This window comes from Marmota monax, unplaced genomic scaffold (genome assembly GCF_021218885.2).
Source record: "Marmota monax isolate L192 unplaced genomic scaffold, Marmota_monax_Labrador192_F-V1.1 WCK01_AAM20220418_F8-fsc00342, whole genome shotgun sequence".
Taxonomy (NCBI): Eukaryota; Metazoa; Chordata; class Mammalia; order Rodentia; family Sciuridae; genus Marmota; species Marmota monax.
Window position 1 is genome coordinate 198639 of NW_026692007.1, and position 23100 is coordinate 221738.

A 23100-nucleotide genomic window follows, 5' to 3' on the forward strand; every position below is an offset into this window, starting at 1 on the left:
ACTTTCCCAATTTCTCTTTCAGCTGATTTATCACTGATATTTAGGAATGCAATTGATTCATGGGTATGAATTTTTTATCTTACTACTTTGCTGAATTCATTTATGACTTCTGGAAGTTTTGAGTGGAGGTTTTTGGGTCTTCTAAACATAGAATCATGTCATCAGCAAATAGGGATAGTTTGAGTTCTTCTTTTCCTCTTCATACCCCTTTAATTTCTTTCTTCTGTATAATTGCTTTGGCTAGAGTTTCAATGACTGTGTTGAATAGAAGTGATGAAAGAGGGCATCCCTATCTTGTTCTAGTTTTTAAAGGGAGTGCTTTCTTTTTCTTTATTTAGAATGTTGTTGGCCTGGGTTTAGCATATATGGCTTTTACAATGTTGAGATATGTTTCTGATATCCCTAGTTTTTCTAGTGTTTTGAACATGAAGCAGGGCTGTATTTTAACAAGTGCTTTTTCTGCATCTATTGTGATGATCATATGATTCTTATCTTTAAGTCTATTGATATGATGAATTACATTTATTGATTTCCTTATTGTGAACCAAACTTGCATTCCTGGGATGAACCCCACTTGATCATAGTGCACTATCTTTTTAATATTTTATTAAGAATTTTTGCATCTATGTTTATCAGCGATATTGGTCTGCAGTTTTCTTTCCTTGATGTGTCTTTGTTTGGTTTTGGTATCAAGGTGTGATACTAGCTCATAGAATGAGTTGGAAGGGTTCCTTTCTTTTCTATTTCATAGAATAATTTGAGGAGAATTGGTATTAGTTCTTCTTTAAAGGTCTGGTAGAAATGTGATGATCATTACTATCCAAAGTACATGTATGAAGACACGAATTGGTGTGAATATACTGTGTATACAACCAGAGATATGAAAAATTGTACTCTATATATGTAATAAGAATTGTAATGCATTCTGCTGTCATGTATACATTTTTAAAAATTTACATTAAAAAAAAAGGTCTGGTAGAACCCAGCTGAGAATCCTTCTGATCCCAAGCTTTTCTTTGTTGGTAGGTTATTTTGTTGTTATTGTTGTTATTTAGTTGTAGATGGGTGATACCTTTATTTTGTTTATTTATTTATTTTTATGTAGTACTGGGGAACAAATCCAATGTCTCACACATGTGAGGCAAACACTCTATGGCTGAGCCACAACCCAGCCCCCATTGGTAGGTTTTTGATGGTGTTTTCAGTTTCATTGTTAAGCATCTTCTCATGAGCTTTTTGGCTATTTTCATGTGTTCCTTGAAGGCCTGTCTATTTATCTTTTGCTCATTTTTGAATTTTTTTGTCCTTCCATTGTTGAGTTGTAAGAGTTCTTTATATTCTTTGTATATTAAAACCCATCCTAGACATATAATTTGAAAATATATTTTTTCATTCTGTGAGTTCTCTTTTCACTTTTTTATAATGTCCTTGATGCACAAAAGTTTATAATTTTGCTGGTGTCTTGTCAAAGAATTGCCAAACCCCAAATCTGAATATTTATCCTGTTTTAGTAGTAGTCTTGTAGTTCTAGCCTTTATATTAGGTAATTTATCTCTTTTGAGTTTGTTTTTGTGTATATGGCAAGGTAACAGCCCAAGTTCATTATTTTGCATGTGAATATTCAGTCAACCCAGCCCTATTTATTAAAACAGATAATTCTTTTCTCATAGAAATCTTTGAATAGTATTTGCACCTTTGCCCAAAATTCACGTGGCCATAGACGTATAGATTTATTTTGGGATTCATAATTCTATCCAATTTTTCTGTGCTTCTATTATTTATACCAGTATTACATTGGTAGGATTTCAATTGGGATTGCTTTGAATCCGTAGATAGCTTTGGATAGCATTGCCATCTTAACCATAGTAAATCTTCCAGCTCATGAACATGGATTGATGGATTCCCTTTCTATTTATGTAGTTCTTTGATTTCTTTCAACAAATAGTTTTCAGACTGGGTTCTAAAATGAGTCTCATATGAGCAGTTTAATCATGTTTTTAAGTCCATTTTGACAGTCTCTACTTTTTATTTGGAGAGTTTAATTAATTTACATTTAAATTACCAATAAAGAAAGGGATTTTTGTGCCTTCTTTAAATTTTTATTTTTAATTTTAGTTTTTATTTTGGAAGTAATAGTGATTAAACCCAGGGGTGCTCTACCACTGAGCTATATCCTTGGCCCCTCTTATCCTGAGGGGCCAAGGTCTCACTAAGTTGCCAAGACTGACCTCCAATTCTCCATCCTTCTGCTTTGGCCTCCCAAGTCACTGGCATTACAAGCATGTACCACTGAGCCTCACTTTTTATTTTTTTTCTATGTTATATACTATTTTTTGTTCCTCATTTCCTCTGTTATTGCCTTTCTCTGTGTTTAATTGATTTTTGTAGTATACTGTTTTATCTTCTATTACATGTGTAGGTAATTTCTTAGTGTTTACCATGGGAGTTATATATGAACATGCTCTTCATAACAATATAATTTGAGTTGATAGCAAACAAGTTTTAATAGTATCAAAATACTCTGTTTCTCTATAACTCTTCCCCTCTTTATATTGTTAAAATTGCTTCTTTATATGCTGTGTATGCATTAATATGGACTTGTAATTATCTTTTGTACATTTGTCTTTTAAATCATGTAGGAAATTTTAAAAGGAGTTACCAACCAAAAATTCAATGATGCTGTTCTTCCTATGTTGTTACCTTTACAGAAAAATACTGAGTTCTTTATATGGAACTGAATTACTCTTTTGAACATCCTTTCGCTTCTGCCTGAAGGACTCCCCTTAGCATTTTTTAATAGGATAGGTCTAATGATAATGATGCTCTCAGATTTTTTTTCTGGGAATGTATTAAATTTTTATTTTCATTTATAAGGATAGTTTTGCTGGATATATAATTTCTATTGTTTTGGCACCCGTGTCATTATTTTTTATTTTTGGCACTTTAAATATTATATTATCTCACTGCTTTCTGTCCTCCATGACTTCTAAAGAGAAAGCAAGTGATATTCCTACTGAGAAGGCATTTCTCTCTTGCCATTTTCAGGTTTCTTTCTATGTCTTTATCTTTTAACAGTCTAAGTGTAAAGTGTTGTCTTGTGGATATTTTTGAAGTTTGTCTATTTGGAGTTTAATGAACTTCTTGAATGCATGGATCATGTTTTCCATAAAATTTGGAAAGTTTTCAGCCATTATTCCTTTACATATTCTTTCTGTCCCTTTCACATTCCTCCTTCAGGGACTGCCACAGTGCCTGTGTTGATCTTTTTGTTCCTTAGACTACAGAATTTCAAGTTCTGTAGTCTACAGCTTCAAGTTCACTGTTTTGTTTTTTTTCTCCCATCTCAAATCTGTTGTAGATCAGGATTCTAGAGTTAATCCTTTTAGTCTTTTTGTGCTCTGATTGTTTCTGTGGATGACTGATTCTTTGAATGTCCTGTTCTGCCATTTTCTATGTTGTTACCCAAGGACCTTATAGAGTATCTATTTGCCTTATCTATCTATGTCCTCCTGCTTAGGAAAAATACTGTTAATGCATGTGAAATATTTACAGATAAATTCTTTAACCAGAATTGTCTTTTCTGTAACAGGACTTCTAAACCATCATTGGCTTAAACAAACAGAGTTTCATCAGAAATCCAGTCAATTATATGCCATGATTGCAGAATATGGTTCAAGACTTTATAATTACCAGGTGATGCTTTTTTAAGTTATTGTTGTATGTCACTCTTTTAAAACTTAATATGCTACAGGACGGGTCTAGCTTGCAGTATGTGATTTGGTTTTGTGTGAGACTATCTTATAGAAATAATATATGAAGAAGAGTTCTTTTAAGTGGCCCTTTCCAAAGAGGCCCTAAAATTCTCCACAGCTTCTGATCCTTACAAGTACCCCACTAGAAGCTCCAGCATAAAGAAAAATGGCAGATCAATCTTTATTGTTAAATTTTCTGATACTCTGAGCAGTATAGTATTTTCTTTCACCCTGAAGCTAGTTTGATCTCAGTGGGTTTAGATGGAGGCCAGTCCTTGACTATCTATCCTCTTCTGGTCCACCCTAGCCCAAGCACACCTCCCTAACATTTCACACTGAGCTTTATCCATTCTGTACTTAGACCTCAGAAAACGTGAGGGAAAAAGTTGATGGATCCTTGGCCTGGTCTCCACTGCACCATGGGAAGAGGCAGACGAATTGACTTGCGTCCACACATGTGCTGACCTTTTAACACAGAGGTGGCTCCATCCTGATCCTGGACCTGAGTGCTTAGATATACTTCCTGCCCTTTTCCCTAAGGCAGGTCTTCTGACATCCTCTACTTCCCAGTTCATCCAGAAATGGTTATATTCCAATGTGTTTTGCCATGTGGAAACCCTAAGGAAAGGCAATTGCACAGGTATGGTTCCTGCAGGATTCAAGGCCAGTGAAACATTTCCCTGGAAGTTCATAGGATGACACCTGGAATCACTCCAAATCATAAAAATGTTTCTCTTTGTATATTCTAAGAATCTCTGAGCCCAAGTCCTGGACAAAAGTACAGTCTTGTGGAAACTCCACATGGAGTCAGCCTCTGACAGATGGGCATCCTCACAGCAAAGACCAGAACCCAAGCCATTGGGAGATGGGCCAGATAGTTAGCTCATTCCCAATAAAACAGAGATGAACATTCAGGGTGGACAGTAGAGGATCCAGTTATTGTCTGTTTATGACTTACCCTCATTGTGAAGGTTAATTTTATGTCTTCTTGGCTAAGCCACATTGCCTCAATATTTGCTCAAGCCCAGTGTAAATGTTACTATGAAGGAGTTTTTCAGATCTGATTAGCATGTAATCAATAGGCTTTAAATAAAGGAGATTACCCTCTCTAATATGGGTGGGCTTTATCCAGCCAGTTGAGTAGCTCAAAAGAAAAAAAGAAAAAATGAGATCTCCTAGGGAAGAGGGAATTCTGCCCCCATATGATCTTTTTTAAATTTTATTTATTTTATTCATTTTAGTTGTTGATGGACCTTTATTATTTATTTATATGTGGTTCTGAGAATCGAACCCAGTGCCTCACACATTTGAGGCAAGCACTCTACTACTGAACCTCAACCCCAGCTTCTCTCCATATGATCTTTAAACTTGAACTACAGCATCAACTCTTCCCTGGATCTCCATCCTGCCAATTTTCCCTAACAATTTCAGACTTGCAAACCCCACAATTGCATGACCAGTTCCTTAAAAGAAAATCACACACATACACCCCAGATTAGTTCTGTTTTTCACATTCATAAATATGTCTGGCAGGTTAAATATGTCTGGCAGGTGCTACTAGGGCCTGAGTATTGGGTAACCCCTCTGATCAGCATCCTCAACAGTGTTCTCCCTTTAAAAAGTGCCTAAGGCTCTAAGGGCAGTATTTTTATGATACTGAAGTTGAGGATTAGTTACAATCGTTTCACTTTTGCCCAGTGTTATGCTGGTTTTCACACACACAAAAGCCATCAGAAATCACTGGGGACTGATTGTGACTTAGTTCTATGTGAGCACTTTATAGATCCCAAGCTACATGCAGTAGATGCTGTTCCATAGCTTGCTTTGGTCAGCTTAATAACAATAGATTACACATGTCCCCTGTCTTTAGACATTATTTTATAATATCATTTTATGGCTTATAAATAATATTTTCAGTTTATACTTATATCTGCACAATTGAACTGTTTCTAATTTTTCAGTATTATAAACATGAACATCTTGTGGCTAAGTGTCTTCAATCATCTTTGATTATTTACTTAGGATATGCTTCTTTTTTTGTTCAAATTACTTATACATGATAGCAGAATGCATTTCGATTCATTGTATACAAATGAAAAACAACTTTTAATTTCTCTGGTTGTACATGATGTAGAGTTGCACCATATGTGCAGTCATACATGTACCTAGAGTAATGATGTTCATCTCATTCCACCATTTTTCCTGTCCCCTGCCCCCTCCCCATCCCTCCCTCCCCTTTGCCCAATCAAAGTTCCTCCATTCTCCCCCCACCATTATGGATCAGCATCCACTTATCTGAGAGAACATTCAGCCTTTGGTTTTTTTGTTTGTTTGTTTCTTTCTTTTTTGGAATGACTTACTTTGCTTAGCATGATATTCTCCACCTCCATCCATGAACCTGCAAATACCATAATTTTATTCTCTTTTAATCCTGAGTAATATTTCATTGGGTATATATACCACAGTTTCTTTTTCCATTCATCTATTGAAGGACATCTGGGTCGGTTCCACAGTTTAGGTATTGTAAATTGAGCTGCTATGAACATTGTTGTGGCTGTGTCACTATAATATACACTTCTAAAAAAAGGATAAACATGGAGTATTTGCAATCCTGAGGTAATCTTTTTTATGTTAATGACTTAATACACCTTTTCAAAAAAGCTAGATATGCTTCCTACTCTCCCACCATGAAGAACAGGATAACAGTCATGCATCCGAACCAGTCCTAAGCACATCAAATACATGTTTCACTTTAGCCTCAAAACGACCCTTTAAGAAAAGTCTTACTAGATCCATGAATAAATTAGGAAGCTTGTATCAAAGCAAGGAAATGCAGCAGCCTGAGGTTGAACAGCTACAAATCCTGAAGCTGAAATCTAAACACAAGACTTGGCTGCGACTCAACCTGCCAACTGCTCCCTGCTTACATGAAGGATGAAATCTTATTGTCACACACAGTGTAGCCTCAGAAACCATAGACTTACTGTCTCCAGGATGAATTTAAGACCATGATTTCAAATTATTTGCTCCATCATTTAACTGGTTTATATCTAAAGCCCCACATTAAGCAGCAAGCTTAATTATTTACCCAGGGACACAGACTGCAATCATTATGTCTTCTAGTATTCACCTGGAAATTATACAGTTTAAAATTAAACATCTTAATGAATTTTGTAGTGAGAATAAAATTAACATTCATATGGCCAAATTTCATACACCTTACTGAATTTATCTAAGCTAAATTATCAGAGCTATGTTTTAAGGCATAAAATGTTGGGTTAGCAGTCAACATTATCTTAATAAAGCAAAACAGTACTGGGGCTATAGTTTAGTAGCAGAGCGGTTGCCTAGCATTACCCAATACTAGGGAAGATTTTTAAAAAGGCTAAGCAAATAAAGCTGAGGCTCTCTCTGCCTGTGGCCTTCTCTTGGCTGCCTCCACTTGCTGCCTTTATACCCCAGGAGGCTGTAAATCCTCTATCTGTTCAATTGGCTGCACATGCAGACAGATTCTCTCTTAATTCATGATTAGAATTAACTACAGGAGTTCTGCCAGGAGTCCATCTTTATTGCAGAAACAGTTTTCCTGCAGGGTGTGCATCTTGGATGCTGTGGCTGTCTTACATTCTTGGGGATTTGCCTTTGTGGTGAGGCTGCCTATCCACAGGGAGGGACAGAAAGGACAGGTTCTTAGAAAGCTGAACATCAGTCCTATTTCCAGAAGTGTTGCAGAGGGATTACAAACTGTACACAAAGCAGCCTCTGCAGTATTTTTCTTTTTAAAAAAAATTTTGCGGTACTAGGAATAGTACCCAAAGCCTTGGGCATGTTAGGCAAGTGCTCTGTCATGGAGCTACACCTTCAGTCCTGAATCTGTTTCTGTTTTATACACTGTGGATTTTGATCATTCCTATTCCCACTCGAGTTAGCTGCCATGATTCTCAGAAACAAATTTATGACCCATAGCTAATGACTTCTAAGAATTTAAGACCCATGTATGTTCAAACATGCTTCTAGCATCATTTTACTTTTCCAACCTTTATTTTCTCTTTGCTTTTATGTCCTTGTTTATTTTTTGTCCTGCATGTTTTTATTCTACACACACACACACACACACACACACACACACCTTCCTATAATGGATAAAACCTGAAAAGCTTTTGGGAATGGAGCAAAATACAAACGTTTTAAAAACTGTAGAAAGTTTTATTGTTTAAGGAGCTCTCAAATTCATTTATCAGAAAATTAATTAAGGAGTCTTTTCTATAATTCTTTTAAGGCCAGAACAGAAGAAAGAAACATTGAAAACACAGCCCCTACTGATAGGGAACTTACTCAAACAAACTGAAAAGCTAGAAATGAGAATTTCTACCTAGCTATAATAAGCTCCCAAATCCACATCCCTGTCAAAAGAAAAATGTTGAGGAGAGCCTATAAAAGATTGTATTGTTCAGCAGGGGAGAAAATGCCAGGTAGTTTTTTTCCTGGGTGACACCCTGCATTCCATCCTGACGCCGTTATCACACATTGCACAACAGCATTTGTAAAATGTCCCTCTGTGTTTCACGGAGCAAACTGAGAAAAACTGATGGGAACTGAGATTCTTTGTAACAAAAAAGCAAATTAATCAGAGAAGAAAGATGGAGCAATATTTCCCAGATAACATTGTGTGTGTTAGGGGAGAAGGGGGCTGGTGATTAAACCCAGGGTTTTGTGCATGGTAGGCAAGTGCTTTACACTAAGCCAAAACTCCCAGGCCCAGATAACATTGATGTTTTCTGTAGGGAGTTGAAAGGTGACCCCCTCAAAAGATAAGTCTACATCCTAACCCTCAGAGTCTGAGTGACTTTAATTTGGAAAAAGGGATCTTTGCAGTTGTAATTAATATTCAATCAACCTGGATAATGGGCCTTGAATCCAACAAGTGTCCGTATAAAAGACACATGGAGGAGAGAAACATGGAGAATAGAGGCTGAGACTGGAGTGATGTAGCCACAATCAAGAATGACAAGAGCCCTCAGAAGCTGGAGGAAATAAGAAACAACTCTCCCTGAGGGCCTTTCAAAGATACCCTGTTGGCACCTTAATGTCTAACTCCTGGCCTTCAGAAACAACTGTGAGAGAATACATTTCTGGTGTTTCAAGCCTCCCATTTGCAACCATTTGTTTTAGCAGCCCCAGAGACCTCATACAGTCTCTTTGAGTTTTCTTTGGAACTCCTGAAAGGTGGGCTTTGTTACCAAAAGGAAATGACCAATAAGTACATGGATGCCTCTTTCAGACTGACAGGAGAAATTTTCACTTAGGATAGAAGTTCAGGAAAAAACTGATGGAATCCTACACAATGGAAGCTATAATTTATCCAATGGAGTTATTGCTTGAGTCAGTGGAGTTTTTATTCCTCCACTCTGGTTTGTGCTATTTTCCTTGAACATAGTGAAATGTACCATACTCCTGAACCAACAATAAACCATGTTCAGTAAATATATATGTCAGCGAAAGTGAGTTCTGAACCAGAAAGAAAGAATGTCAGAGGCCATGAGTGTTGCTGACCATTTGTATCAGGATCCTCTTTTTATATGTCTCCTCTGTCTGCTACTAACTACTCTTGTTGGCTCCCACACAGACCCTCTTCTGAGCATTCTGTGTTAGAGTAGGTGCTAGGCGTGCATGTATGTGTGTGTGTGTGTGTGTGTGAGTGTATATGTATGCTTTTTAATGGGTGTATATGTGTGCTAAGAGCACATGTGTGTATGTGTAAAAATGTGTATATGAATGTGCATAAATGCGTTTGAGTATGCCTGTGTGAGTACGTAGATGTGCGTGTGCTAATCCCACGCTTGAGTACAGGTGGATGGGGAGGATGTAGGGAGCTTCAGGTTGCTCCCAGTTCTGTAATCTTACGGTGTCTAAAATGGGAGCATCCAGTCACCATCACACATGGGAGAGCCTGGAAAAGACAGAACAGGATGAGCTCATGGGAACAGTGGCACTGGCTGCCCTGCTGAGGTCTTTTCAGAGGGGGGAATTGGCAATTGGGCTACATCCTGGACAGAGGCACAGGGTGTGCAGCAGCCCTTTGTGCACTTCCAGAGTGCAGACCCCACAATCCGACACCATCTCTCCATTGTTTGTCTCCTTACAGATGCTTCATAATGCCTCCCTCCCACGCACATCAAGTGTGTCTAACCACCAAATTCATTTCCCCTGATCTCATCTTGGCTAGGGCACCACCTGCCCAATCCTTACCCAGATGCCTTGTCAAGATTAGACACGACTGCTGTTCTGATTTTTATTGCTGACCTAACCCAAAGTTAATCACATCACTTTTTTATTTAGAAATGGAGGATTCCAGGGCTCCTTGTTTACAGGGATAAGCCAAAGGGCTCAGCATGATCCTCTAGGCTCAAAATCATCCTAGACTCTTATCCTTCCTCTCACTCCTTCCCCCTTTCCTCTCTTCCTCTCCCACTCTTAGACCCTGTTTAGCACTTTCATCATTTTAAGAAACAGGAAAGGATAACCCCATCTTAGAGTTTCAGTTGGATGCCCCTCTTTATTAAGTAGATCTCTGTGTTACTCTTCTTCTCCTAGTATAATAACCATGCACAGATGAGACAGAAGGATGTGGACACTTTGGAGGATACTCCTATGTCTCTCATCATCTCATGTTCTGAGCCTCAAGGGTTCAAGTGTGATTTCAAAAGAAAACTCAGTCAAATAGGCAGGATTCCTAATGACTTACCATTTATCTATCTACCTATCTACTTATTTATTTATTTCAGATCAGACTTCGTATGCCTAAAGAGCAACTGGAACTCTTAAAGTAAGTAAGATATTTGTCACTCTGGTGTGGTTCCAAATGCTGAAATGTTTTTGTACAATGATAAAACTAAAGTCATTTCCCCATATTTTCAAGCCATATTTCTTCATGCCAGACAAGAATATATTTTCCTGACCATTTCCTCTTTTCCCCCATAAAAAAAGCAGTTTGCTTTAAAATAACATATATGCATGAGTGAGGGAGAGCAATTTTCTTGGGCTATTTCCTTCTATAAATTCAAATAAAATTAAACATACTAATTGTAAATTAGAAATGATACACACGACCAATTCACTTCTAACCCTCTAGTTTTCATTTTTTGTTTCTCTTCTTCTTTCCTTTCCATCTGTAATGTGTGCACAGAGAAATGCTAGGCATAGTGTCACAAAATATGAATGATGATAAATTCTAGGAGTGAAGTTTTGGGAAATATTATTTCTTATATTTCTCTGTTGTGTTTTTTTTCTTTATAGTAAGTATGTTTCTGTAAACCAAAAAAAAATAGCATTTTTATTGCTTTAGGAAATTACTTGCCCTTTGATATGTTTCTACTTCCATGGATCATTCCTTAAGAAAATATATATTTGATGTGCTTCCAATATTATTTATGATTATAAAAAATGGAAGACAACCTAGATGAGAAAAATAGGCCATTATTTAAATACATTAGAGTCTACTCATGTAATGGGGAATTATGAAGCCATTAAAATAATTCTAAAATATATTTAATGATTTTAGAATGTTTTGGAACACACAATTACAAATACGATCTCTATTTTGTTACTGATTTTTTTTTTGCATGGAATAAAAACTATTAAAAGCCCACCAAAATTTAAAATTTGTTTGCTTCTTTGAAATATTTGTATTTTCCCAATTTTAAACATGTATTTAACAATTTTGAGAAAAATACTAGAGATACAGTGCTTATATTTTTATCAATATCAAGAAATACCTGTTCACTTGACATTTTCTTATACTCTTTATGAGTAATTTTCAAGCTGTAAAAGTAGTACAAAACGTTCTTGGAAACAACATCTTGCACATTTGGACTGTAAAACCAGTGAAAGCACTTCCAAGAACTTCCACAGAACTCTAAGCCACAGTTTGAAAATCGGTGCTTTGTACTGCTCTTGAAATGCGAGGTGTCTCAATTTGAAAGAGTATGACATTTGTGATTTAGGATTCACATGTGTAAAGTCACCCAACTGAAGGACAATCAAAGTTGAGCCTTGCTTGCCACAAGTGGAGCACAGTCAAGCATCAGGACACCCTCAAGACATGTCTTCTGAATGCCTTTGATTATTTTACATAGTGAAATATAATGCTTTTGACAAACGTGCCTTCCCTTCTCTGTCCTTCCTCATATGATTATGTTTCCCATTGCTGGCATGGAAGCCCAGCACCCTCAGATAACAGGGACTTTAAGTCTCACTTCTTTACCTTATAATTCTCCATGTACAGGAAGGAAAGCCAGACTTTGGAAAACAATTTTCGTGAAATTCTATTTTTAATTGAACAAATAGATGTTCTGAAAGCATTACTTAGAGATATGAAGGCTGGCACATACAATTACAGCTGGAACGTCCAAGGAGACACTGCCCAGGACCAGGACAGCTCAGAGACGCTCGATGAGGCAAGGCGGGCTGGAGGCATGGGAGGCTGGGGTGATATTAAACTGGATTTCCCATTGCTAATCCCACTGCTCCTCTGCCCTGAGACCCTACTTCCGACCTTCTGTTTAGCTTGTGTCCTTTTTGACATTCTCCCCTGATACTTTCTTTCACTAGAGCTTGCCCTGGGAAACTCACTTTTTCACCAGTGCTGTGTCACAAGAAGATGCTGGATTGCAGTATGACTTACTTGCCACAAAAATCAATTGATTCAGTTTCATTTTCCAAAGTGTTGTTTAGAATTAAAATATCGGTACAAAATATATTTCCACAAAAACAAAGTATTTAGAATTAAATATTTGTACACAAATATTTAGATAGTAAGAAATTTTTATTTCCCATCCTGATAAGCTAGTAATTTAGGTCAGATTTTGACAAAAGCTTGGCTTTGCTTCTCTTCTGCTGACACCAGCACAACCATCTTTCTCTTCCTCACTATGTTTTGAAGTGCGTTGAGATCTGGCACTGACCTTCTGCTGTGTCCTGCGCCCATTTTATCCTTGTCACTGTGACAAAGTATTACAGTGAGAACTAGAACTGCTATACCTGCTCAGGATACTTGTTTATTTTAAAAGCAGAACACCCTTCAGAATTCAGTAAATTAATTCAAGTGGATGGAAATTTTCTAATGTAAGCAATCATCCATTCTTTGTAAACTGCCTGAGTACCAAATAAGTACAGAATGTTCAAGTCTTTATTGTTACCAAATAAGGACAGAATGTTCAAGTCTTTATTGTTAAACATTAGGACACCAATGAAAATCACGTAGCACAACCCTATCTCACACTCCACAGGGGAATGCTATGGTGTGCTGGACAGGGATTCAGATGGGGCCCTGGTCAACCTTGCTGTGTGGCCATGGGGAGTCCCTGAAAATATTGTAGCTTTAGTTACTTCATGTGTCTGAGAAGGGCCATTTCCACAGAATTATGAAAGTGTCATTCCAAATGCATATACCATGCCTAGATCAGAAGCAGTTTGAGAGCTGTTCAAAGTGTTATTATTTTACAGAATTGGGAACTTAGGTTTGGATCAATAGTAAATAGCCAAAACTGAAGCAGTTGATAGATATTGTTAAAAAGATTTTTTTTTACAACTTTTACAGGAAATGTCAAACTTGATACATTATGTACTCAAAAAGTTGAGAGGGGACATGGTACAAATGGCTGATTATGCCCTGAAGTCAGCTGGTGAGTACAGAAAATGTGGAAAGCTAATTGTAAAAAAATAAGGAATCCTTTAAGTAGGATCTCTCTCTCTGTTCTTTAAATGTCTTTATTAGAAAAACGTATTTATCCACATGTAACTTACAAGAGGGCAAGCCTAATCAAACCAGGTAATAAAAAAGAGATTAGAAATGATTGTCTTTTATGTTTTCTGAATGCAAATCTTAGAGGTCATGAAAACTGTGCATCTTCATTAGCATGCAACTAAAAGGACCACAAAGAAAGTCAAGATGCGGGCTGGAATTATGGCTCAGCAGTAGAGCGCTCACCTAGCACATGCAAGGCCCTGGGTTCGATCCTCAGCACCACATAAAAATAAATATGCAAAATAAAGGTATTGTGTACAACTAAAAAATAAATATTTAGAGGAAAAAAGTTGAGATGCCACAAAGAAATTAGGGAAGGCAGAAAATATTTTAAGCATAGCAAACAGAAAAATATTTTATATTATTATATACTAAAATGATTTATACATGTAATAAATCTAAATGGATTATTAGTGACTAAGTACCAGTGTTTAAATGTCATTTACAAAATAATATTCTTAATATCTTCCAGTTGAAATTAATTCTTAAGAGCTAAAGCTATGAGTCATTAACCTTAGTAATCTCTACAATGTCCTGCCTATTAACAATCTATGAGCAGTATGTGTTCAATGAGCAATGGATAAGGAAAGAGAGGAGGGGAAGAAAAAGTACAAGGTCACTTAAGAAGAAGTAGATAATGATAATGTACATTTATTAAAGGAATAGTTAAAAACCCTTCTTTAAAAAAAAAACAAAACCAACTCTGGGAGTAGGAATGTAATGCAGTAGTAGAGTGCTTACACAGCATATGCAAAGTCTTGGGTTGATGTCCAACACTGCAAATAAATAAATAAAATAAGAAAGAAAACACTTAAGCCTAAAAGTTTCACTTTTGCCCCTATTATCATCATGTAATATCCTTCAATAAATATTATCAAATTGAGTCCAATAATATATAAGAATGATAATACAGCATGACTAAGCAGGGTTTCTCTTAGAACTACAAGTCCAGTTTATCCTTTGAAAAATAAATCCATTTACTTGCTACACCAACAGATTAAAAATATAGTCATCAGATCATCAAATTAGATCCACCGAAGTCCCTTAACAAAGCTCACTGCACCAACAACTTATCTATTCAACAAACTAAAAAGAAATTTCCCTCAGCTTGATAAAGGATACCTGAAAAATTCCTTCAGCTAGTATCATACTTATTTTTGAAACAGATAAATGTGAATGTTTTTCCCCTAAGATTTGAAACAAAGTAAGATTATCTACTCTCACCATTTCTTTTTTTTTTTTTAATTTCTTTTTTTTATTAGCTACACATGACATTACAATGATCTTGGTATCTACTCTCACCATTTCTAGTCAACATTGTAATAAAAGTTCTAAACAGTAAGGTGAGGCAGGAAGCAAAAAAGGTACAGAGAGGAAGAGATAGGAAAGAAAAGGCAAATTGGAAAGAAAGTAATAAAAACCTCTCTACTCATAGATAACATGATTGTTTACAGAGAAAATTACAAAAGAAAATCTAGAATAAGTGAGGCTTGAACCAGTGTGTATGTGTATGTGTATGTTTATGTGTGTGTGTGAGTGTGTGTGTGTGTGTGAAATATGAAATACTTAAGTATAAGTCTTAACAAAATATGTGGGGGATCTGTGTGCTAAAAACTAAAAACATTTATAAAACAAAAGAAGACCTAAGTAAATGGATAGATATACCATGTTCATGAGTTAGAAGACTCAATGCCATGAAGATCTCAATACTCTTGAAGTTTGTAGAAATTGACAAACTATTTCTAAAATGTATATGCAGTGGCAAAGGAATTGCAATATCCAAGTCAGTTTTGAAAAAACAATGTTGGAACTCATACTACCTGATTTTAAAACTTATTATAAAGTTACAGTAATCAAAAGGTCATGGAGTTAATTTTGAAATAAGCCTATAGGACAGACAAATATAAGGCTGACTTCTAGTACTAATACTGACCCCAATTAAGTGGAAGGAATAAGTAACTGTAAAGTTATAGACATTAAAGTTTAAACCCAGTACTCCCACTTTAAGACTGATGAAACTGACCTGCTGGATGTTTAAAACCAAAACAATCAAAAAAGGTAAAGGGCTAAAAAAAAAAAAAAAAAAAGAGTCAATATTTTGGCTCTTGCCCTCTGAGGTCAGCTAGTTCCTAGGAAGCTTGGGACTTCTCTAAGGGCTGAACCCTACCACTTTGGTGAGTCAACTGATCTCCCAATTAGGGGGATTCTGCAGAGAAGAAGGTCATTGAAGAGGGAAATGTCCCTGATGCTTCCAAGGGAAGTCACATTGGTCAGCAAGACTCCGACCCATTCCGGAAGATGCCACTAAAAAAGCTAAGAGGCAAGTTCCTAAGAGTGACCCTAAGGAATCCCAGCTGACTTTTAGTAATAGATAGGAAGGAACAAGCTCAATTTTTACCAACTTGGTCTTAACTAGCTGGCATAAGAGTTTAACCAAAGCATAGTCCATTCATTACATGGGCATTTAAATGAAAAGACAATGGTACATTTAATGTAACTAGAGATGTACATTTGTGTGAGGCCTCCCCCAAATAAGTAAAACTGTGAAGTTATCTTTAAAAAAAAAAAAAAAGGCTTTTTTTTTTGTACAGGAGTGCCTGATGCACAATGCACAAGTTTGTTTTGAGTCAGCTTGAGACCTGTCTGTGTTCTTTTCTTTTTTTCCTGGTATGATTTCTACCAGCTGTTACTCAGACTCCCCTCTAGAATTTATAGTTCATCACTTCCTGCCTGGGACTTGATTTTAATTAAGACCTGGAGAAAAGACAGTCTTCAACCAAGCTGGAAAGGACCTTACCAAGTGCTCCTGATCATCAAGATGGCTATTTGAACTGGTAAAAAAAAAAAAAGAAGAAGAAGAAGAGAAGAAGAAGACGAAGAAGAAGAAGAGAAGAAGAAGAAGAAGAAGAAGAAGAAGAAGAAGAAGAAGAAGAAGAAGAAGAAGAAGAAGAAGAAGAAGAGGAAGAAGAAGAAGAAGAAGAAGAAGAAGAAGAAGAAGAAGAAGAAGAAGAAGAAGAGAGAACTCATTACCAGAGGTGATTTTCACCTCAAAAAGTTAATATGTCTAGGATGGTTGGCAATACCAGAAGGTGTAATGAAAATGAAACCAAAAGGTGTAAAAAGAAAAAAGGGGGGATTTGTGAGAAGTAAAAAGTCTGGTGGTCCAATTTCAGAATATAGTGTTCAGGCTTAATTGGATCCAATTGTAGCCATTTTAATTACAGTCTTTCCCTTTTGCCCATCCCAATTTTAAAATTAGCCAATCATGTAGATTGTACCCCTGAGTCCTCCAGTCAGGGCAAAGGGTAGTCCACATTAGGTATATAAACCAGCAGATTGCCTGCCCAGGGTGCTTGCTAGCTAAGTTCAGGTAGCACACCCTTCTGGCAGAAGTAAAGGTTTGCCTTGCTTACCCACTTTAACCACATCTTTGATTTCTTATAGCACCTCATTATTTCTAACAATGAATTCAATAGAATAATAGAAAGTCCAGAAATAATTTACCACACGTGTGGTAAATTGACTTTTGACAAAGTAGAAAAGTCAAAGACATTTATTTGCAAAAAAATAAAATAAAATAAAATAAAAATAAACCTTGATTCACATTTACAAAATAGCTCACATTTTATAAAAATTAACCCCAAATGGGTCACTGGTCTAAATGCATAGGTTAAAGATATGAAACTTATAAATAAAAGAGAATATTTTTATTTATTTTTTATTTTTTATTATTAGTTGTTCAAAACATTACAAAGTTCTTGATATATCATATTTCATACATTTGATTCAAGCGGATTATGAACTCCCATTTTTACTCTATATACATACTGCAGATTCACATCGGTTACACATCCAAAGAGAATATTTTTAGTCTTGTATTAGAGAAAAAAAATTCTTAAACATGACACCAAAAACATGATCCATAAAAAGAAAATAATGGATGATTAGGGCCCCCTCAAAATTAACTTCTACTCTGCAAAAGACAAACAAGAGAATTAAAAGACAAGTCACAGGCTTAGAGAGAACATTTGCAAACCACACAGAGCAAACATGACTTCTCAAAGACAGAATTTCAGTGGTAATAAAAAATGTCATTTTTCCTACCTATTCCTGAGAATGAGTTTTATCTCCATTATAATTTGCCCAGTAATAATTTTCCAAGGTCATCATTAAAATGATATATTTTTAATTATGTATTTAATTTTTTATTTTAAAAATATTTTATAATTTTAGGAGCCTCTATCATTGAAGCTGGGACCTCAGCAAGTTACAAAAATAATAAAGCAAAACTGTACTGGCATGGGATAGGATTCTTAAATTATGAAATGCCTCCAGATATTATTCTTCAGGTAAAAGTGAAATTAAGAAGAACCAAGTTCTATTTGATTTTATGATAATTTATCATGAAAATGTTAACATTTAAAATGGAGGCAGTTTGACATTGTTCAAACTCATTACACACCTGAAATCTTCTTACATTTTAAGTAATTATACTGCATTAATCCCTTCTTGTTTTATAGTCATTAAATTATCATTGATGACCATATGTGATTTAGAGATAAGTGAACTAGATTATTTGATTCTCAAATAGAAAATATAAATTCCATATCTTTTAAAAGTTGATTCTGTGGCCTCTTTTCCATTGAAAATTTCAGTTGTTCAGACAACATTTATCAAAAGTGCTTGTGTTCTCAATTCTAGTGTTTTGATAAATGCTATTCACATCACATGCTCTTAAGTCCATTTACAACTAAAGCAATAACCAAATAAGATTTCCACTGAAACTTTCAGATACATCCCAAAGGCAGTAGATGTTAACAGACTGTAGGGCATGTCTTAAGTACAATCCACATATCTGAAGTTGGTTTCAAATTCAGAAGTACCTCCAGGGACAACTCTGAATCTTATTCCAAGCCTTATTTTGGATCTAGACAGTGATACACACCTCATTTTCCTTTACCATCATCATCCCCTCAACCACCACAATCATTACTGCCACCACTGTCCTTAGCACTACCATCTCCATCACTACCATGATCACCATCATGTCACTTCCACCCACTCATCATTGACTCCTCATTCACTACCATCACCATGATCTCTACCACATCTCTTCTGTTGCTACCATTATTAACCACCATCGCCATCACCACTATTACCATGATCACTTCCACTATTATCACTGTGGTCATTCCCAAATTTACCACCGTCTCCATTGTCCCAATCATGATTACCATCACCATCACCATCACCACCTCCACCACCATCACCATCACCATCACCACCTCCACCACCATCACTTCCACTGCTATTATTATTACCACCATCATCACTACCACCACCACTACTGTCTTCATTAGTGTCATCAGCACTACCACCATTCATCCCCTTCAGCTTCCTTTTCGTATTTCAAGGTCCAACTAGAGCAGTGAAAGAAACATGCTCGGATGATAAAGAGCTCTGATTAATAGAAGAATAAAGTACTCTGGAAAAAACAATCAAACTTAGCGGGTATCTTAGAAATTTTTCTTTTGATATATATCTTGAACAAAGGATCTGCAGTCAATAGTGGTTAGTTCCCCTGTATTCCAGGGTAGATTTACATACCCAAAGAAGAGATTAATTTGATGTTTTCTTTCCAGCCAGATGTCCATCCTGGAAAATGCTGGGCCTTTCCAGGTTCCCAGGGTCATATTCTAATCAAGCTTGCCAGGAAAATCACACCAACGGCTGTTACCATGGAGCACATTTCAGAGAAAGTGTCACCCTCAGGAAACATCTCCAGTGCACCCAAGGAATTTTCTGTCTATGTGAGAAACTATCTAAATATGTCATTAAAAGCTGGATTATCATATTAATGATACAACTAACTAGTTGTATTACTTATTTCCTGGGCCTTGGTCTTATTATCCTCAAAGTGACAGGGTTAAACCAGATGATTTCTATTGCTTAGTTTTATTTTTTACTTTTATCCGTTATATGTGACAAAAAGTTATACATGTCCATAAAGTTTATATTATCTCACTCTCCTTGTTCCCAATTCTTTCCCACAGTTTTAGCTGTTTTGGAGGGTCCTTGTCTTCATATTTGCTTGTCCATTATTTCTTCATTTTTCAATTTTGGTTCTTAATTATTCAGTTTTGCTGACATCCTCCAGTAGAAAATGAATTATTAACTCTCTTCTGTGGGTTCCCCATCATCCTCCCAGGATTTTTTTGTTAAATTCACATAACATTTAGTTTACTCATTTGATGTGCACACTTCAGGAGCCTTTGGTATATATACAAAATCACGTACCTATCACCACAATCAACTTTAGAACATTTTCACTACCCCCCAAAACAATCTCCACATGACTTAGCTGTCACCTCTAATTCCCTCATCACAAGCCCAGTCCTGACAACCACTAATCTACTTTGTCTCCATAATTTTACCTATTTTGGACATTTTATATAAACAAAATCATATTAAATGTGGTCTTTAGTGAATAATGTTTTAAGGCTCATCCATGCTGTAATGTGTCAATATTTGATTACTTTTTAAATTGCTGAATAATATTTCATTGTATAAATAAACCACATTTTGTTTATTCTTCAATTGGTGAACATTTGAATTATTTACAGTTTTTTTTTTTTTTTTTGGCTATTATGAATGACGCTGCTGTCAACATTTGTGTAAGAATTTGTGTGTGGACATTGTTCCTTTTTTCTTTAGAGTATATACCGAAGATTGAAATTGCTAGATTTCATGTGGTAGATTTATATTTAATGTTTGAGGTACTGCTAAGATGTATATCTTACTTTTTGTTTGAATCAATATTCTGTGGTAATCAATTTCATGGTAACTGTGTGAAAATATTGTTCTCAGTTGAGTTGTATAAGACACTTGAATACTATTTTCTTTTTTGCATGATTTTTGATGTGCCTTATTTTTTATTTAATTTGTTTGGTTTGCTATAGTTCTATCAGTAACATTACCAGTCTCTTAAGCAGAAGTATAAATATTCTCCTTTTATTTAATTCATGTCATATAATTTATGTTTCCTCTTCCCTTCCCTTCCCTGCCCTTCCTCTTTCTTTCCAGGATATTCCTTATGTAGCTCTGCCATTCTGCTGATGGTTGCTAAGTGGGCCTGATGCTTACCTATTCTTATGGGATTTCATTTCTGCCAACTGAGGCTTTAACTTATACCTATTTTTTGTTTTTATTTGTTTCTCTCTTATTTTCCCTGTTTTTTGTTCTGCTTCTGAGTGACTTTCCATTTGCATCTTAATCCCTGTGTTGAATATTTAATTTCTGCTATCACATTGTACTTGTTTAAGACATTGGTTGCCATAAATATTCCCTTTCTTAGGCTCTGAGTTTTTCTTTCATGGATGAAATATCTTCTCTTAATGCTTCTGAAGAAATTAATTGATAATAGTTATAGTTTTATTTAATTTTTTCCTGCTCCCTCCTATTTTTATTTCCAGGTATCCTTTGTCCTGCTTGTTTATAGGATCTCTGTTGTTTTTGAAAATGTCCTTCCTCAAATGTCTGTGAGGCTTTTTTATCACATTAAGGGTTTGCTAATAGTCAGGCATGGTGGTGCACACTTGTAATCCCAGCAGCTCAGGAGGATCAAGAATTCAGAGCCAGTTTTAGCAAAAGTGAGGTGCTAAGCAACTCAGTGAGACACTGTCTCTAAATAAAATACAAAATAGGGCTGGGGATGTGTCTCAGTGGTCAAGTGCCTCTGAGTTCAATTCCTGGTACCCCCTCCCAAAAATTTTTTCTGATAAAAATTTGGCCACAAGCTCTGTGCTCATGGTGGGGCTTATGAACAGCAAGTTCCACAGGTGGAATGTCTGGTTAGCTATTTCTTCTGGAGCCCCAGAATGTGGAATTGGGCAAGTTGACCCTGAGAGGAGTCCTGCAACAGGAGGTACAGGCTTGGCTGAGAACACACTGGGAGCTGCTGGGGAGGAAGGGGCGGTACAATACCAATTCAGGACATAGGGCAGGATCAGCCCTTCTATTTTAGCTGTATTAGGGCTGTGCCTGTCAGAGCTGGAGATAGACCAGAGATCCTGCAGAGCCAGGTAAGGGCAGAAACCTACCATGGACTAGGAGTCTAATCTCTTTTTGAAAAAACTATCCCAGGCCTCAGATTTTGATCTCTCTTTCTCCTGTTCCTCACCCCACAACCCCAATCCCTGGGCCTTTCTGGGACTAGCACTGTAAGTCCATGTGCTGCTGATTTCATCTCTAACAAGAGAAGTTTATGTTTCCTTCAGATCCCATTTAGCCATTTCCACACTTTTTTTTGTCTGAGTGTGTAATCACCCCTCATCCCACCACCCACCATTGGGTTCATGCTTTTTCAATCCTGTGATGTTACTTGCTAGAGGTGGCCTCAGTGTTAAAAGCTAGATGCCTCCTGTGTCCTCTGAAGGCATCTAGCTTCTGGGGCTCGGAGGCTGCTAGGCAGAAGACCACTGTGTTCTTATGCCAGCCTATACCCCAAACTCAGGTGTACCCTAGAAGTTGAGTTAGGGTGAAGTTGAACAGATCCAGTCCTGTCTCAGACCATGCACATAGCTGCTCATTGTGTAGGGGAATTTGAGTGGATTCTGCAGGCAGGAATCCTTCAGGTAGTCAAGGCTACTTCTTGTTATTTTTATTCTATATTAGAGAATTTATTAACCAAGTGAAATTTAAAAACAGGTCTTATAAATGTGAATATAAAATTAGCACTCCTCTATTAGCAAGCTAAAGGAACTCTATGAGGCTTAAACCATATCTACGTATAAGTATGTATATATGTAACTGTGAGTACATTATGTAATCAATGATGTCCCTAATTATTTTAATAAAATGGTGCTGTTTTAATATTAATACTTTCACTATAAAATGATTAAACTTCCATAATTTAAGGAGTCTAGTAATAATCTTCAAGTTCTCAAAATAAATTCATTTGCACCAGTTCATTCTCCTCTCACAGATCTTCAATTTGAGGGGTAGAAAAAGAAGGGAAAAAACACAGGGGAATTGCATACAAAGACCAAAATTTCTGTTCAGTAACAAAAGCTGGATATAGAAGGGTCAAAAAGGATGTTCTTTTCTAAATTTTATTCAAACTACGTTGACTTCAAATTGTCAGTGTGGATGCTGGGATTCATTTTACATCTATCTGTTTTATCTATCATCCATCTTCTCCCTAGCCATCTCATTATCATCTGTCTTTCATCTATCTCCCTTTCTATCTTTCTGTCATGCTCTGTCATGTATCTACCTATCTTATTTATTTATTTTTTTTTAGCACTGGGGCTTGAACCCAAGGTTAGGTAGATGCTAGCAAGCACTCTACCATTGAGCCACACTCCAGCCCACCACATCTCCCTATCAGTCATCTACCTATCATCTGTCACTCTGCCTATCTCAGCAATCTTTGATCTGTCTCCTTATACACACACACACACACACACACACACACACGTAGCTCTCATCTACTTTCATCTATCTCTTTCTATCTATATATCTGCCCACCTACCTTCCTGTCCA

At 36.4% G+C, this 23100-nt stretch overlaps 1 protein-coding gene across 1 annotated transcript in view; it reads left to right on the plus strand.

The window, feature by feature from the left end:
* Sun3 (Sad1 and UNC84 domain containing 3) overlaps positions 1-23100 on the plus strand; it is a 32030-nt gene that overhangs the window by 4294 nt on the left and 4636 nt on the right. Inside the window, exons 2-7 of the mRNA XM_046451364.2 lie at positions 3590-3693; positions 10538-10578; positions 12037-12208; positions 13351-13435; positions 17791-17906; positions 19200-19367. Coding sequence (XP_046307320.1) covers positions 3655-3693; positions 10538-10578; positions 12037-12208; positions 13351-13435; positions 17791-17906; positions 19200-19367 — 621 coding nt within the window. The 5' untranslated portion in view covers positions 3590-3654. The remainder of the gene's footprint in view (positions 1-3589; positions 3694-10537; positions 10579-12036; positions 12209-13350; positions 13436-17790; positions 17907-19199; positions 19368-23100) is intronic.